The sequence below is a fragment of the Heptranchias perlo genome, chromosome 10 (assembly GCF_035084215.1).
Source record: "Heptranchias perlo isolate sHepPer1 chromosome 10, sHepPer1.hap1, whole genome shotgun sequence".
Classification (NCBI taxonomy): Eukaryota; Metazoa; Chordata; class Chondrichthyes; order Hexanchiformes; family Hexanchidae; genus Heptranchias; species Heptranchias perlo.
The window spans coordinates 14,232,859-14,251,026 of NC_090334.1; the positions used below are offsets into that span (position 1 = coordinate 14,232,859).

General features: G+C 42.3%; 1 protein-coding gene across 1 annotated transcript in view; it reads right to left on the minus strand.

Annotated features, from left to right (window-relative positions):
• Nucleotides 1-18,168, minus strand: part of bub1bb (BUB1 mitotic checkpoint serine/threonine kinase Bb) — a 74,722-nt gene that overhangs the window by 13,426 nt on the left and 43,128 nt on the right. Inside the window, exons 14-19 of the mRNA XM_067991246.1 lie at nt 15,583-15,720; nt 14,812-14,932; nt 12,524-12,626; nt 11,184-11,455; nt 7,407-7,585; nt 4,096-4,227 (exon numbers count right to left, since the gene is read on the minus strand). Of these exons, the coding sequence (XP_067847347.1) occupies nt 4,096-4,227; nt 7,407-7,585; nt 11,184-11,455; nt 12,524-12,626; nt 14,812-14,932; nt 15,583-15,720 (945 nt within the window). The remainder of the gene's footprint in view (nt 1-4,095; nt 4,228-7,406; nt 7,586-11,183; nt 11,456-12,523; nt 12,627-14,811; nt 14,933-15,582; nt 15,721-18,168) is intronic.

Consider the following 18,168-nt stretch of genomic DNA (forward strand, 5'->3'; position numbering starts at 1 on the left):
TCATCTAAGTGACTGTTAATTCTGTCACGGATTATCGTTCTAAAAGTTTAACCTCAGTGGTGGGGAAACTGACGGGCCTATAGATGCTGGGTTTATCCTTACACCCTTTTTTGAACAAGGGTGTAACATTTGCAATTCTCCAGTCCTCTGGCACCACCCCTGTATCTACAGATACTTGGAAGATTATGGCCAGCACCTCATAATTTCCACCCTTACTTTCCTCAGTAACCTAGGAGGCATCCCATCTGGACTGGGTGACATCTATTTTAAGTACAGCTAGCCCTTCAAGTACCTTTTCTTTATCAATTTTAGCACAAAAATCGATGTTTGTATAAAAAAGCCGCTACAATCAAGTGATTGCTTGTGAAAACATGAGTTACCAGCAGATATCAGGCACCCAGTGGTTCTACAACCTTAGTGCATGATCATTTCCTTTAATGAGAATATAGGTCTCAGGTCAACAATTCGGTGGAAGGGGTGAAGTCTGGATGAAAACAGAAAAACCAGCCGTGTACACTGTACATACCATGCTCACTGGAGAGTGCCTAAAACCATCACTACACAAAAAGTGTAATTTAATGAACTGAAGTCCTAACTATCATTATCAGTTTTATAAAATGAACTTTATGAACACTGAATGAATATTAAAAAAAGGTGTCAGAGGTATGTTACGTACACCACGCAGTTACAAACTAATTTGATAGCATATTTTAGCCCACGGGATTAGAGAGTTGTGGCTTTGTGGATACAAAATTGATTAAGGGACAGATAGCAGAGTAGCCGCAAATGGTTGTTTTTCAGACTGGAGGGAAGTAAACAGTGGTGTCCCCCAGGGATTGGCATTAGGACCACTACTCTTCTTGATATATATTGGACTTGGGTATATAGGGCACAACAAAGTTTGCAGATAACATGAAATTTGGAAATGCAGTAAACAGTGAGGAGGATAGTAACAGACTTCAGGTGGATATAGACTGGTGAAATGGGCAGACACATGGCAGATGAAATTTAATGCAGAGAAGTGTGAAGTGATTCATTTTGGTAGGAAGAATGAGAGGCAATATAAACTAAAATGGTACAATTTTAAAGGGGATGCAGGAACAGAGACCTGGGGGTGTACATTCACAAGTCTTTGAAGGTGGCAGGACAAGTTGAGCAGGTTGTTAAAAATATACACGGGATCCTGGGCTTTATAAATAGATGTAAGGAATCTTACAACACCAGGTTATAGTCCAACAAATTTATTTTAAAATCACAAGCTTTCGGAGATTATCCCCTTCGTCAGGTGAATTCACCTGACGAAGGGGATAATCTCCGAAAGCTTGTTGGACTATAACCTGGTGTTGTAAGATTCCTTACATTTGTCCACCCCAGTCCATCACCGGCATCTCCACATCATTTATAAATAGAGGCATAGAGTACAAAAGCAAGGAAGTTATGCTAAGCCTTTATTAAACCCTGGTTTGGCCCCAGCTGGACTATTGTGGTCAATTCTAGGCACTACACTTTAGGAAGGATGTCAAGGCCTTGGAGAGGGTGCAGAAGAGATTTACTAGAATGGTACAGGGATGAGGGATTTCAGTTATGTGGAGAGACTAGAGAAGCTGGGTTTGTTCACCTTAGAGCAGAGATGGTTAAGGGGAGATTTGATAGGTGTTCAAAATCATGAAGGGTTTTGATAGAGTTAATAAGGAGAAATTGTTTCCAGCGGCAGGAGGGTCAGTAACCAGAGGACACAAATTTAAAGTAATTGGCAAAAGAACGGGAGGCAGCATAAGGAAAAAAATTACGCTATGAGTTGCTATGATCTGGAATACACTGCCTGAGGGGGCGGTAGAAGCAAATTCAATAGTAACTTTCAAAAGGGAATCGGATAAATACTTGAAGAGGAAAAATTGGTAGGGCCATGGGGAAAGAGCAGGAGAGTGGCACTAATTGGATAGCTCTTTCAAAGAGCTGGCAGAGTCACGATGGGCTGAATGGCCTCCTTCTGTGCTGTATGATTCTATGATTATTGGGTCCAGCAATTGTTCCTAGAGTTATTTTTTGCACAAGAGTCGGGATATGGAATTTAATCACATCAAAACATTCTTTCAGGGTAATTTCCAATGCTAATCTCAGGTAGGTCAGGTCACACTATTCGAAACAGAGGTACACAAGCCTGATGACAGTCCACAGACATTTGCCAAGTTTTGGGACAGTGATACCAAACTGGTGTGCATCACTCTCCTGCATTTAGATGCAGTTTGTTGTCTCCCTTTTCCAGCTAGGGGCAGGATTGGAAAATGTAGACCAAGTACATCTCCATTTCTGATTCAAGCTCCTCTAGCAGATCCAAAAGAGAATGGCATATCCTTCATGTGCACGAGGGAAAGATGTGATTGCTGTGCTGTTCACAAACAGACACTAAGCGGGCCCAGCACAACATACATACTTTTTTCATCACTACTCACAGTAGATTTCTGTGCACTGTGCAAAAGACTGGACCTCCACTTTGCAAATGCTGAATCTTGACATATGCAAGATTGGTGTTGGAAATTACACTCTTCTGCTGCTGAAAATCTCATCCTGTCATTTATTACTCAACTATTCCAATGCTCACTTGGCTGGTCGGCCTCCCATCTTCCACCCTCCATAAACTTGAGCTCAACCAAAACTCTGCCTAAATCCACACCAAGGTCCGTTCTTCCATCGCCCATGTGCTCGCTGACCTACAGCGGCTCCCGATCCACCAACTCCATGATTTTAATTCTCATCCTTTTGTTCAAATCCCTCCATGGCCTCGCCCCTCCCCATCCCCGTAACCTCCTCCAAGAACTCTGCGTACCTTCAATTCTAACCTCTTGTGCATCCCCCACTACTTTCACCCCACCATTAGTAGTGTTTTATGTTGTCTAGGCTCAAAGGTCTGCAATTCCCTCCGCAAACCTCCCTCTCCTCCTTTAAGACACTCCTTAAAACCTACTACTTTCACCAAGCTTATAGTCCCCCATCCCAATATCTCCTCCTTTGGCCCTGTCAAATTTTGTCTGATTATGCTCCTGTGGAGCGCCTCGGGAAGTGCTATAAGGCAAGCTGTTGTTGATTCTGATTAAAATCCTTGCCCCTATACAAACAAAACTTTGCAGGTTACTCTTGCTGGACCCAAAATATTGCCATATTAAGTTTGTAGACCATACAGATATTGAACCTTCTCTGCTTTTATGAAGAGGACCAGGGAGTTTCCAATACAAGATGCAGGCCAGGAGACTCAGGAAAAACTAGATCTTCTTGCAATCAAGAAGGCAGTGCATATCTTGCAGTACTATCAACTGCATGGAGCCACATACCATGTGTCCAATGGACTACCAAAACATAGGAGTTCCTTTGATGCACAGTAAACATAAGCTCCTGAATAGTGTGATGGATAACTTGATAGTTGGAGAATGTTACATTTTAAAAATTAAGTTTATCTAATTTCGTTCAATTTTCAGCTCCACGTCCATGGATCCAGGGACTCTCTAAAGCGGATATGTCGCACATCTAAGGGTTGTGCGGCAAAGAGCAGACAAACCTTCACTGTTGGGGGGGAACAGTTCAGGAGTGTGAGGATAGGACTTTAGCCCCAAGCTGCATCAGTTAACAGGGTTTCTGGAGGGGCATCTGGCAAAACTCAGCTCACACGCATCCTAAAGCGAGAAGTCTGAATTTGTTTATCTCACCAGTACAAAAAAAGGACGTCTGCTCTTTAAATAAAAACAGCTAGCCACTTGATCTATAGGACTGAGTTGACAGCCCAGAACTAAACAGGCAGTAAAGCATTATTAACACAGTTGTAATGATTTATATGATGTGAATGCAAACACTGAACACTTGTGGCACGGTATTCCCAATTCGCCCTGCAAAAATCCAAAATGAAATTGTTTGGCCAAATTGAACACTTGCCCAACATCAGCAGTTAAATCACTTTTGAGTCAGCTTGGCCTCACCACGATCTTACATTCCATACTTTATATGCTTCTTTTCTCTCCCCTTTTCCTTATGTTTCTCCCAAGCCACTTTTACCAAAATACTGCCAGGTGATGTGAACAGAATGAAACGCGCTCTGTCCCTTACCCAGATTCAGCTCGAGTCCATCTTCAAGGGTAGGTATTGGGCCGCTCTGAATGTGGAACTCTGGGAGTGAGCTCAATGGCACAGCAAGGGACAACAGCAATTGATTCCGCACTTCTATATCCCATGGATTATCTGGAAGTTAAGCAGATATTGGATATTTCAGAAACAAGGAAAGCAAGCTCATTTGATTCTGTACACTAATGCAACAATTCATATCCAAGGCCTAGTGTAGAGTATACTGAATATATCCATTTTTAGAGGCAAGAGTATGCGCACTTTTTGGCAGCATGTAATCAAGGGTAGACAAAGTATACCCACTTTTGGAGGTTAAAGTTCCTGGCTCCAAAAGGCAGATGACAAATTGGGCCAGTGTCAAGGCAATACAGGGAGCCATGTCCTGGTGAAGACTGGAAGGCTCTAGGGTAGTTACTGTAATGAAAAGCTATTTATACTATTACATCTATGGCTCAAGACCAAAGCCTAGTAATTACTGCTGGCAATATTAACATTGAACACTTAATACGTTCATAGAACATTCCCACAAGATGTGACTTTACCCATTTAAAATAAATGGATCAATATCTGAACTAAACACAGTAGATGGAGGATCATAATGTTAGCAACAGTAATTTCTAGGCTCAAAAATTGTGTTACTGGAATTGTTTTGTTTACCACAACATAGATGATTGACATCATAGTTCAGTCAAGGTTAGTGGGATATTTCCTCATTTGATGTAGTGTGCATAACATTAAACATATGCATACAGTGAATCCTGGACAAACAGACAACTGCAAAAAGCAGACACTTGTTAACAGTCCCAAATAACTTACATTGTAACAGATACAATCTGCACCGTAAAACTGCCTGTCCGGAGAGGGGGAGGAATAGAGGAAGGGAGAATGGTTTCCCTGTCCCTCAGTTTCCCCTCTTTGCCTGTTTACGGGTGGCCTTCTAGTTCTTGGAACATCTCACAACAGCTGCTGGCACAAAACCACATATAAAGATTCTCAACTACAGGGTTCCCAACCGTAAGAAGGCAAATCCAATAAAATTTGCAGAAGTCACGTGATCTGATGTCACATGGTCAGAATATCACATGATCAAGCCTCCAAACCAGAGTTGGCAACCCTACTCCAACAGTACGTCAAGTTCTGATGAGCTGCTAACAGCCACCTACCCACCCCCCAGCACTTCCAATATTAGCAGCTGCAGCACAGAGGGAGGGGGTCCCAGACAAGGGGTATGCAGGACATTAATCTGCCCCCCCCCCCCCCCACAAACCTATTTGGCTGTGATCTCCCAAGCACTCCAGCCCTACAGCAGCCATCTTGCCCTGTGTAGGCTGCCAACATGGCAGATCCTAGGATCAGGACATCCCTCCCTCATTGGAAAAAGGATCCCAGGATGGCAATGAACTGGGAAACCCAACGCAACAGAAAATGAACTGAAATAACTCCTACTGGCAGAGCTCCAGAATTAGGCACGATCCAAGGTGAGGGCGAAAAAAAACAAATGCTGCAGGAGATACAGCCAATCTTGAGATATTTGGCTTATCCGGTTTACTGTGCATACAATGACCATTTTGAAAATACGGACACCTGATGCAAGTCCTTTAGGTGTCCCTAATTTACAGGTGTTACTATATAGGTCTACTCTAAAACGTAACAAATAAGTGTCAATAATTATCATTTTCTGGGCAGTGTACATATACAGTATACCCATTCTATAATTGCTACTACACCACTGTTCATTTATTACTTTTTAGGCTTTTTCACTAGATACATTCCTGGGCTCAGGATCACTGGCTACTCCTGTAAGCAGACCTCACATATCCTACGAGGCAGAGTGTGCTTCACCTCCCAACATCTAAGCAAATGTAGTCAAACAAACAAACAAACAGAGAAAGCTCACTGTATTCCAGCTTACTGGAATGTGTCATGTGCCACTAAGTGGTGGGAAGGATAACACCATCAAGACCTTAAGTCAGGTTACAATTCCCACTAGGCAAATATATTGAGTATTAAACAAGTAAATGAACAGAACTCAGTACATCCATCTATTTATAGCAATTACAAACACATAACATGTCAAACACATCATCTCCTATACTAACTGTACACTCAAAACACCAATTGTTTCCTTCTTACGTGGCTGCTTGTTGGCACGGAGTCCTCCAACAAGGCTCATCTCTGGCTCCAGACCAGCAGTCAAATAAACCTATGTCCATAACTCCTGGCTACAGAATCATCTGACAAAAGGGTTTTACATGAGGACCCTGCTCAGTGCAAGATAAAAACAGAAGTGGCTGAAACATATGTGGGACACCAGATCACAATGTGATGTTTGACCTCCAACTGGAACTGGGGAAATACCAGGCAGGTGGCTGGGGCCAGTGCTTGGAGAACCACTCAGCACAGCAAGCCACCCAAAGAGGGGCAGTGACCCCCCAACTAACTGATCTATAAGCTGGGCTCCTCCCCTCCCTTAATCGTATAATGGCATTGTAGAATGTGTGTGAATATATGTATATTAGCATCACAAAATGTAAATGTACTTTGAAAAGCCAATACAAGCTGAATTGTAGAAAAAAAGGGTTTCCAAAGAATCACAGCCCTTCCCTTTGAAAACCAGACTCACATTATCAGTACAGATATAGCTGCCAATCAAACCCATGTTCATAATTAATTGAATGGCTTGACCCAACGATCAGTTCCAAATACTGAATCGGAGACAGGTCCCCATCCAAGCAGAATGGTAGCAATCAACGTGTGCATTCAGGCCTTGTCCAGAGATATGTATACCAGCCAGTCTTGGGTGTGTATTCTCTACTGAATGGAGCTAGGAGTAATCAACTTTAACCCTGTGTGTGCAGTCACAGCAAGAAAGAATCCAATAAATAATCCATCAGAGTGAAATGTTTTGTTTCACAATCCCATATTTGAATACAAACATTTGGAAATCTTAGAAAATAGCAAAAGAACATCCAATACTCAAAACCCAATGCTAAAATGTTGATATTGGGAAGATTTTAAAAACATTTTCAGCTTGTACTTAAATTTTGTTCTATCCCACTTTAAATAACCAACTCTGATTTTGATGCAGTTCCTGCTTGGGTTCAGCACCCTGCATTAATCACCATCAGCTTCCTCCCAGTCAGAATCTCATGTTAATGTCTACCTCGTGATGTTAATCCAGCCCGGTCACACTGTCAAGCACAGTAATTGAACAGTTGTCTTGCCAACATATCAGTTAACCAATAGTAAAGCTAAATAGATCTTCTGGACAAAAAAAAGAGACAGCAGGTCCATACCAGAGGAGGAATTGACATTTTTGAACGTTTCACAAGAGTTCAATTGGCCCAGCTCCAATTTCTCAAAGACATTCAAGTCACTGATAGTACAGAGTCCTCCCACTGAAGAGGAAGAGACTGCAGAAGAGGTGGTGGCAGCAGAGGACAGGCCATCTTCATCACTTGCTTCCTGAATTGGGCTGTGGTACAAAAAAAAAATTCAAACACTGTCCAATCGTTTACAACATTGTAGAACAAGCCAGGTACCCATCTCAAGTTTCCATTATTGTAATTCAAGGAGAATTATGAATTATACTCATTGGCATGGGAAAGACTATTACAGTATTTGAATAGTTAGTTGCAGAACAGTCACTGGAACAGGAGTGGGCCATCAGCCCCCGAGCCCGTTCACCCACCTTGGTCCCATACCCCTCAAAACCCTTACCTAACAAATTTTAACAACCTCAGCTTTGAAATTTTTAATTGACCCCAGCCTCAACAACTTTTTTTGGGGGGGGGGGGGGGGGGGGGGGGGGAAGAGAGTTCCAGATTTCCACTACCCTTTGTGTGAAGTAGTGCTTCCTGACATCACCCCGAACGGCCTAGCTCTAATTTTAAGGTTATGCCCTCTTGTTCTGGACTCCCCCACCAGATATCTACCCTATTAAATCCTTTAATCATCATCATGAACACCTCATTAACATTACAGAATGATATTTTCTATTCCAACAATTGGAATGCAGTCTGCTAGTCCCCAGCTATGTGGAGCTTTATGCACACACTGACTTGAGTATACGAACCTGCTGTGAAAACAGCAGTCAGAAACTCAGCGAATGGATTGTGTTAACTGCACTGATCCAAAGGCGCCTCTGCTTTACTTCTAACTCCAATCCATTAAAAAGAGGGGAGAGATGCAATATTCAAATATGTAAAAAAATTCAACCCCAGCCTGGCGAAACTGAATGCAATAACCATGACACAGGTAGTAATAGCTAGTCAGAAGTATTTATGACCAACCAGTCTCCTCATTCTTTCCTTCCCCTCTGTCTCCATTTAAGTTAAATCATCTTCATTTTTTTTAAACCAGCCCTTAGTCCTGCAGTCTCTTCCATCCCTCCAAAAGGGAGACATACAGCTTTCACAAGATAACCCATTTAACAGTTTTGGAAGGGACCTTTAGAAACTCGCAGGACCTGTTCCATGATTACATCAGAGGGAAGGGACAAAGAACACAAACAGGCCTGATCACTTGTGCCTGCCTTGTTCCCATATCCCTTTATTCTCCTTTCCTTCAATCTCCCATCCAACTTATTAAATGTTGACATGGTCTCTGTTTCAATCACTAACTCTGATCATGCATACCATGGCCGTACAACCGTGTAAAAAAAAAGAGTCTGCCCTACTCCTTCTTGCTACCCTCAAGAAATTTAGTATCTTTTTATTTATGAAACACCAGCTAAACAAAGATGCTCAAAGTTGGTTAGAAAATTAGTCAGCTTCATGGCCCTTTGCTGGAAGAAATATGACACTGGAAGGGAGACTTCCAATTTAACTATATAATAAGCAACTTAAAAAAGGGGATGAAAAGTCCAGTAAGGAGGGGTTAAAGGGAATCTCCCAGATGTGTGGTGGTTCTCCCAGTTGACCAGCTCCATAGCAGTGCGCTGGTTAGTCCAAAATCACAACCCAATGTTTCCTATGAAGCTGTTCTGGGTACACTGTTGGTTACCAACACCAGAGCTCCCAAGCAGTGAGGGAGATTCAAGGAGAGAGTTTCTACATTTTTATACAAATGAATTTTATTACCAATGTCAAAAGATAATCTTATTTCTCTACACAGAATGAGTGACTACTTTGATGAAGTAGTGCTTCTAGACTATGGCTGCATTTAAACCACAAAAGGGTAATCATTTCACAACTTTTGTTGGGCTAAATCAAAAGCAAAGTACTGCAGATGCTGGAAATCTGAAATAAAAACAGAAAATACTGGAAAAGCTCAGCAAGTGAGGCAGCATCTGTGCAGAAAGAAACAGAGTTAACGGTTTAGGTCGAAGAACTTTCGACAGAGCTGGAAGGTGTTAAAGACCAGAAACTTAACTGGACCAGCCGTATAAATATTATGGCTACAAGAGCAGATCAGAGGCTGGGTATTCTGCGGCGAGTGACTCACCTCCTGACTACCCACAGCCTTTCCACCATCTACAAGGCACAAGTCAGGAGTGTGATGGAATACTCTCCACTTGCCTGGATGAGTGCAGCTCCAACAACACTCAATAAGCTCGACACCATCCAGGACAAAGCAGCCCGCCTGATTGGCACCCCATCCACCACCCTAAACATTCACTCCCTTCACCACCGGCGCACCGTGGCTGCAGTGTGTACCACCCATAGGATGCACTGCAGCAACTCGCCAAGGCTTCTTCACCAGCACCTCTCAAACCCGCGACCTCTCCCACCTAGAAGGGCAAGAGCAGCAGGTACATGGGAACAACACCACCTGCACATTCCCCTCCAAGTCACACACCATCCCGACTTGGAACTATATCACCGTTCCTTCATCGTCGCTGGGTCAAAATCCTGGAACTCCCTTCCTAACAGCACTGTGGGAGAACCTTCACCACACGGGCTGTAGCGGTTCAAGAAGGTGGCTCACCACCACCTTCTCTAGGGCAATTCGGGATGGGCAATAAATGCCGGCCTCGCCAGTGACGCCCACATCCCATGAACGAATAAAAAAGTTAAAATTTTTAAGCAAGTACATAAGCCAGGGAAAGATTGGGGTGGGGGAGAAAGGGAGGCAGGAAAGGAAAGAACTAAAGGTTTGTGATAGGTCGGAGGGCAAGAGTGATTAAATGACAAAAGGGATGATGGTGCAAGGCAAGGAGGTGGTAACAGGACAAGTTAAGAAACAAAAGATCGGTCTAGAGTAGCTGTGAATGGTAACAGCAGAACCATTACCAGCACCTGCTGTCCGAAAAAATAGAAGCAATGGTTATGATCTGAAGTTATTGAAATCAATGTGGAGTCCGGAAGGTTGTAAAGTGCCTAAACGAAAGACGAGTTGCTGTTCCTGGAGCTTACGATGAGCTTCAATGGAACAGTGCAAGAGGCCGAGGACAGAGAGGTCAGAGTGGGAGTGGGACGGAGAATTAAAATGGCAAGCGACCGGCAGGTCAGGATCACACTTGTGGACAGAGTGAAGCTGTTCAGCAAAGTGATCACCCAGTCTGCGTTTGTTCTACCCAATGTAGAGAAGATTGCATTGTGAGCAGCGAGTACAGTATACTAAATTGAAAGTAGTACAAGTAAATCGCTGTTTCACCTGGAAGGAGTGTTTGGGCCCTTCTGGACTCCATGTTGATTTGAATAACTTCAGATCATGACAACTGTTCCCATTTTTCAGACAGCAGGTGCTGGTAATGGTTCTGCTGTTGTCATTCACAGGTACTCTAGACCCATCTTTGTTTCTTAACCTGTCCCATTACCATCCTCCTTGCCTTGCACCATCATCCCTTTTGTCATTTAATCATTTTTGCCCTCTATCCTATCACAGACCTTCCCTTTTGTTCTTACCTCCCTTTTCCCTGGCTCTGTACTTGCTTAAAAACTTAAACTCTAACATCTTCCAGTTCTGAAAAAAAAGGTCTTTGACCTGAAACATTAACCCCGTTTCTTTCTCCACAGATGCTGCCTCATTTGCTGAGCTTTTCCATTTTTATTTTTGTTGGGCTAAACTGTTTTCAGTGTAGTCCAATAAAAGACCAGCAGAAAGTCAGCGACTACCAGGCAATTTCTTACCTCAGTTTCTTCATATGCAGACGCTGGTCGAACAAGGACTCCTTGAGGAGCGACAGTGAACACAGGGCATTTTTACTACCGTCTATAGAGTTCTGTTTGATCGAGCTGTCCTGGTCGTCGTTCAGAGGATTTTGGTGGAAAGGGGTTGAGACCAGATGTGCCCCCCTGGTAAAGTCACATGTGTTTTCAGGATAAGGGCCAAGGGTCTTATTTGGGTAATCACTGCTCACAAAGTGGTCCTCGTTCAGGGGTTCAATCCCATCCAGATCATCCTTAAAAAAAGGAACGGGTTATACCCCAATTTATTGACATATTACTGTATAACCACATAAACCTCCAAACGCAAACCAAAATAAACCTAGAGTAATTTTGAACCACATCTAAAACTGGTCAGGGTATAGCAATAGCTGTCATAACAGGGGGAAATATGCAGACTTCCAAAACACAGAAAATACCATTATTAATTTCAGACACAAAGACCCCAAAGACCCCAAAGATCACAACTCTCAAGGAAAAAAAATTGTGTGCCTCTATTGGACGATAGCCCCAACACAGTTGGTAATGGACAATTAAAAGGAACAATTATCTCATTTCAGCAGATAAAACGTGAATGCCTGGAAAGGAATGTTCAAAGATCCCAAGTCCTGGTTACAGTAATGCACTATTAAATTCACAGAACATAGTGCATCGGGGAACGCCACCCCACAAAGCAGCTCCTGATCTTGGGATGCCAAGAGCAGGATTTCCCCCCCGCCCCCCCCCCCCCATTGAGAAGGAAGAGTAGTTATAACAATAATAGAATCATACAGCACAAAAGGAGGCCATTCAACCCATCGTGCCTGTGCCAACTCTTTGAAAGAGCAAGCCGATTAGTCCCACTCCCCTGCTCTTCCCTATAGCCCTGCAAATGTTTCCTTATCAAGTATATATCCAATTCTCTTTTGAAAGTTACTATTGAACCTGCTTTCACCACCCTTTCAGGCAGTGCCTTCCAGATCATAACAACTTGTTGCATTAAAAAAATTCCCCTCATCTCCCCCCCACCCCCGATTCTTTTGCCAATTAATTGTCTTAATCGGTGACCTCTGGTTACTGACTCTCCTGTCAGAGTAAATAAGGAGAAACTGTTTCTACTACCAAAACCTCTAATAATTTTGACCATGTCTATTCTCCAAGGAGAATAATCTCAGCTTCTCTTCACACAACTGAAATCCCTCATCCCTATTGTGGCACGTAGACAAAATCAGAGCTCCAATTAATTCCAAATTTACAGATTTGGAAATACAGATTTTTTTAACATTTAATACTCAGTACACTGTTCTGTTGGAATTGTCACTTACACATTCAGCAGCACAGGCCTCCTCAGTCAGAACACGTTGCGATGGTACAAGGATTCCTGAAAGCTGCCATCGATCACTGGTCGTCAAGTAATTTGCTGGTGGCCTTAAAAAACAAAAGTAAAGAGTCAGCGGGCCAATTATCCCTACAACAAATTTCTGAACTTCTGGGAAGGTTTATACATAGGGGCCTCAGAAGCTAGGATTTGAATTAATTGCTTTAATCTGCAGTAGCTCGACCCACCAAAGGAACTAGAAATAGTCAAAGTGCTGAAGGAAATTCTCCCAACGTCTGAATTTATCTGATGAGGAACTAAGTCATAAAAATTCCAGGTCAGATCCCTGGTCGGTGCTGAGTCAGCGAATCTCAGCCAGTACAGCAGTAAAAGCACTGAAATTGTGCCCGTTCGGGAGGAAGAAAGAAAAAGGCTGATACACTTGTGCCCAATTCCCTCAATTGCTGGCTGAAGTCAGGGTCAGATGTGACTGTCCAACAGCCTGTCTGCACTCAATATCAAAGCTCACATATGAATAATGGCCACTTGAGCAAGGTACGGGAAGATTCCCAACCTTTCCTATGGAACTATACACCAGCAAGGAATCAACACCTTCTAAAGAGAAAATTAGCAAGATTAAAAATCAAGAAGTTAAAGCAATTCACTTGCTGATACCCTAGTGCACAAGCTACACTGTCAATATTTATGAAAAATTTATTTCCATCCAGAGTAGAGCTCATCATTTGTACAGGACTCCATACAAATAACTAGTTGGATGGGAGAGAGAGAAGGCATTTACAAAAAGGTACAGAAGGGGAAAAATTCATACTGGTACAATAGGGTGTGATCTTCTGAAATTACACCTAAACATGTCGCAATGTAAAATATTCAACTTAGAAAGGTTGGCAGCTTTAATAGGCCAAAGAAATTTGACCATTTAATCACTTATAGCCTAAACTTTATTATTGTGCTTCATGGATACATTTACTCTATACAATGTTTTACAAGTGCCACAGCCAGAAGAAGCAATTAATGTTCAGTTGCTGCAGCTGCACGTGAACAATGTGGTAATGTGAAGTTAAGTGTTAGCAATGCCACTTTCTGCAGATTGAGAATGGTAGTTTTCAGTCCTATTCTAATAATCTGACCACCTGAACCAAAGATAAATGCATTGTATTTGAACATACTAAAATCACTTCACAACTGCACAAACAAGGTCACTTGAGCTATCAGCACAAATAGGTGGGAATTTAGGTTATCAAATTTATTTCAAAAAACTCAGTCCATCAGAAAGTAATGTTAATGAGTAAAGAGGAATATATAAAAATAATCACTCCCTCTCCCAAACCTTGACAGACTGTGCAGATGATTAAGAGTCAAATTACTCTTTGCCAAAGTTACATTTTGAGAATGTCTGAAAACTCAAAGCAATTGCCTAGAACATATGGCATTCACCACTCAAATAGCTCACTTTCAACAGCTGTGGCTGAGTCAATAGAGTCACTAGTGGATGAGCTATCTCAGTCACAACCAAGGTTCAAAGAGTAAAAAGTAGTAATTAGATGACACCAACTTGTGTTTTAAAAAGTTGAAGATTGTAGGAAGAAAGGACAACTAACAACTTGCATTTATATAGTGCCTTTAACATAGTAAAACATCCCAATGTGCTTCACAGGAGTGTATTCAAACAAAATTTGACACCAAGCCACATGTTAGGACCGGTGACCAAAAGCTTGGTCAAAGAGGTAGGTTTTAAGGAACGTTTTAAAGGAGGAGGAGTGGTGGAGATTTAGGGAGGGAATTCCAGAGCTTAGGCAGCTGAAGGCACGGCGACAATGTTGGAGCAATGTAAATCGGGGATGCACAAGAGGCCAGATTTGGAGGAGCGCAGAGATCTCGAAAAATTGTAGGGCTGGAGGAGGTTACAGAGATAGGGAGGGGTGAGGTCATAGAGGGATATGAAAACAAGGCTAAGAATTTTAAAATCGAGGCATTGCCGGACCGGGTGAAGTAAGAATTTGCACTTCAAGATTTTGGGAATGAGCGAGTTAAAATAGGAGAATTTGCAATGAGTTTAAATTTGAAAGCATTAAAGATATGTATGTAGGGAGAAGAAACAGCATGTAGGACTGTGTAACTTGAGGATTGAGAGTGTAAATTCAAAGTACTCACTATCAACACCTTGCACTTTCTATCTTGCAAGGAGGCTAAAGATGGATATCTGAGTAGTTTGGTAACAGCAAACAAAAAGTAACATTTTATCTATTTTGCTGTATTATCTGATCAGACACTCACTTGTTCTCCTGGTTTTCAATATCTGCATTCTCATCAAAAATGCAGAAAGGGATTGGTGCAGGTAGCAACCCCAATAATGGGGGCCACAGGGCTGGAACTGAATTTGGATGGCCTTTGTCAGCTAGGAAAATAAATAGCATTTCATTACAACACATCTCACTACCACACTGGTTACTGCGTAAGTTACCACATATTTATTGCTACATTAACTGTTGCTTTCATCTTTAAAGATAAAGATAATTTCTGAGGAGGTATTCATATTGCTTTCATCAGGTGCAAAAGGTTTCTCATAGGCTATGAAAGACCAATGGTTGGAAAAAATAATCTACATACTGTTCTATAACTAAAGACCAAGCCACCAGAAGCTCTTCAAGCATGCTCACAGTAAGACTTTAAAATATACAAAGTCAGCAATGTGAAAATCTAGTTTTGTATATTAGACGGTTGGGAACCCCTAAAGCCACTGGCCAATGTATTCTAATCTTCCCATTCCAAACCAGCATATTCCCCTACCATGGACCCAATTATAGCAGGTGGCAGACTCAAAAAAATTTGAAAGCTTTTGCACAGATACAAATGAAGTGGGGAGGTCTAATTACAGAAAAAAAATGTCATACTGATCATGTTACTTCAGCTCAGAAGAGTTGGTGGCTGGGAGATATCTTAAGTGCAGTTTATGGATTACAGCCAAGCATCACTGGTCAGCACTTGAAACCATAAGATTACTAAAATTGCCCATGTACTGGCCAAACCCTGGACTGACTCCCTTACCACATTTCATAAACTGGGCTTCATATTCCAGGTCTTCATTGTTGCAATCACTGGACTCGGCACCCAGATACTCAAACTGTTTTTCATCGCTCATTTGGGAACAAGTAACCGGGGCATAGAACATGTCGTTTATGGCATCTGCAATAGAAAAGTAGGAATGTTTAAGGAAAAGCAGCTGCCTGGCAGAGTAGCTTATATTTTCACACCTGGGAACAGCAGTGCTTGAACAAAGCGAATCCAACACCATGAAACACTAAAATTAAATTCAGAAGCAGGCACTTCAAGTACTGGCTTCACATTTGTTGCCCTACACCTGTCCATAGGCATATAAATAGTAAACGGGTAGTAAGGAGGAGGGGTGGGGCCGATTGGGGACCAAAAAGGAGACCTACGCATGGAGGCAGAGGTACTAAATGAGTACTTTGCATCTGTCTTTACCAAGGACGAAGATGCTGCCAAAGTCACAGTAAAAGAGGAGGTTGTTGAAATACTGGATGGGCTAAAAATTGATAGAGGAGGCACTAGAAAGGCTGGCTGTACTTAAAGTAGATAAGTTACCGGGTCCGGATGGAATACATCCTAGGTTGCTGAGGGAAGGGTGGGTGGAAATTGCGGAGGTACTGCCATAACCTTCCAATCATCCTTAGATACAGGGGTGGTACCAGAGGGCTGGAGAATTGCAAGTATTACAGCCTTGTTCAAAAAAGGGTGTAAGGATAAACCTGGCAACTACAGGCCAGTCAGCTTAACCCCGGTGGTGGGTAAACTTTTAGAAACAATAATACGGGCAAAATTAACAGTCACTTGGACAAGTGTGGATTAATTAAGGAAAGCCAACACGGATTTGTTAAAGGCAAATAGTGTTTAACTAACTTGATAGAGTTTTTTGATGAGGTAATAGAGGGTCAATGAGGACAATGCAATTTATGTTGCGTATATGGACTTCCAAAAGGCGTTTGATAAAGTGCCACATAATAGGCTTGTCAGCAAGTTGAAGCCCATGGAATAAAAGGGACAGTGGCAGCATGGATACGAAATTGGAAACAGAGTTATGGCGAATGGTTGTTTTTCGGACTGGAGAAGGGTATACAGCGGTGTTCTCCAGGGGTCAGTATTAGGACCACTGCTTTTCTTGATCTATATTAAACGACTTGGACTTGGTGTACAGGACACAATTTCAAAATATGCAGGTGACACAAAACTTGGAAGTGTAGTAAACAGTGACGAGGATAGTGAGAGATTTCAAGAGGACATAATAGACAGCTGGTGGAATGGGCAGACACGTGGCAGATGAAATTTAAAGCAGAAGTGCAAAGTGACATATTTTGCTAGGAAGAACGAGGAGAAGCAATATAAACTAAAGGGAACAATTCTAAAGGGGGTGCAGGAACAGAGATTGGGAGTATATGTGCACAAATCTTTGAAGGTGGCAGAGCAGGTTGAGAAAGCGGTTAAAAAAGCATACGGGATCCTGGGCTTTATAAATAGAGGCATAGAGTACAAAAGTAAGGAAATTATGATGAACCTTTATAAAACACTGGTTTGGCCACAATTGGAGTATTATGTCCAATTCTGAGCACTGCGCTTTAGGAAGGATATGAAGGCCTTAGAGAGCGTGTAGAAGAGATTTACTAGAATAGTTCCAGGGATGAGGGACTTCAGTTATGTGGTTACATGGGAGAAGCTGGGGTTGTCCTCCTTAGAACAGAGAAGGTTGAGAGGATATTTGATAGAGGTGTTCAAAATCATGAGGGGGTCTAGACACAGTTCAGATAGAGAAAAGCTGTTCCCATTGGCAGAAGGGTAGAAAACCAGAGGACACAGATTTAAGGTAATTGGCTAAAGAACCAAAGGCGACATGAGGAAAAACCTTTTTTCTTTTAAACGCAGCAAGTGGTTATGTTCTGGAATGCACTGCCTTTAAGGGTGGTGGAGGAAGATTCAATTGTGGCCTTCAAAAGGGAACTGGATAAGTACTTGAAGGAAAAAAATTTGCAGGGCTACAGGGAAAGGGCAGGGGAGTGGGACTAGCTGGATTGCTCTTGCAGAGAGCTGGCACAGGCTTGGTGGGCCGAATGGCCTCCTTTTATGCTGTAACCATTCTATGTTTCTATGTATTGAAGAGCTCAGCTGGAACAGAGCATGTGATGCTAGTAAATCTTCAGAAGTCAAATTAAAATACTATAAATCTATGGGTTAATACACGAAGAGGTGAACTCACTACCACTATATTCTGGATTCACAGAACTGATTTATTAAAAAAAATCAAAAATTACAATTGCTTGTTTTTGCAAGAGGCACTAAACTTAGGTGAAAACACCAAGTCAGTTTGTAATTGAGCTACAAAATGATGGGAACCATGGAGCCCGATAAGTGCTCAAGTCACCTGTTTTCTACCAGTCAGCCGTGGCTCATTGGTAATACTCTCTCCATTGAGCCAAGTTTTGTGTTTAGGCCTCACTCCAGAGACTTGAGCGCACAATCCAGGCTGATTCTTCAGTGCAGTACTGAGGGAGTGCTGCACTGTCAGAGGTGCAGTCTTTCGTATGAGACTTTAAACCGAGGTCCCACCTGCCCTCTCGGGTG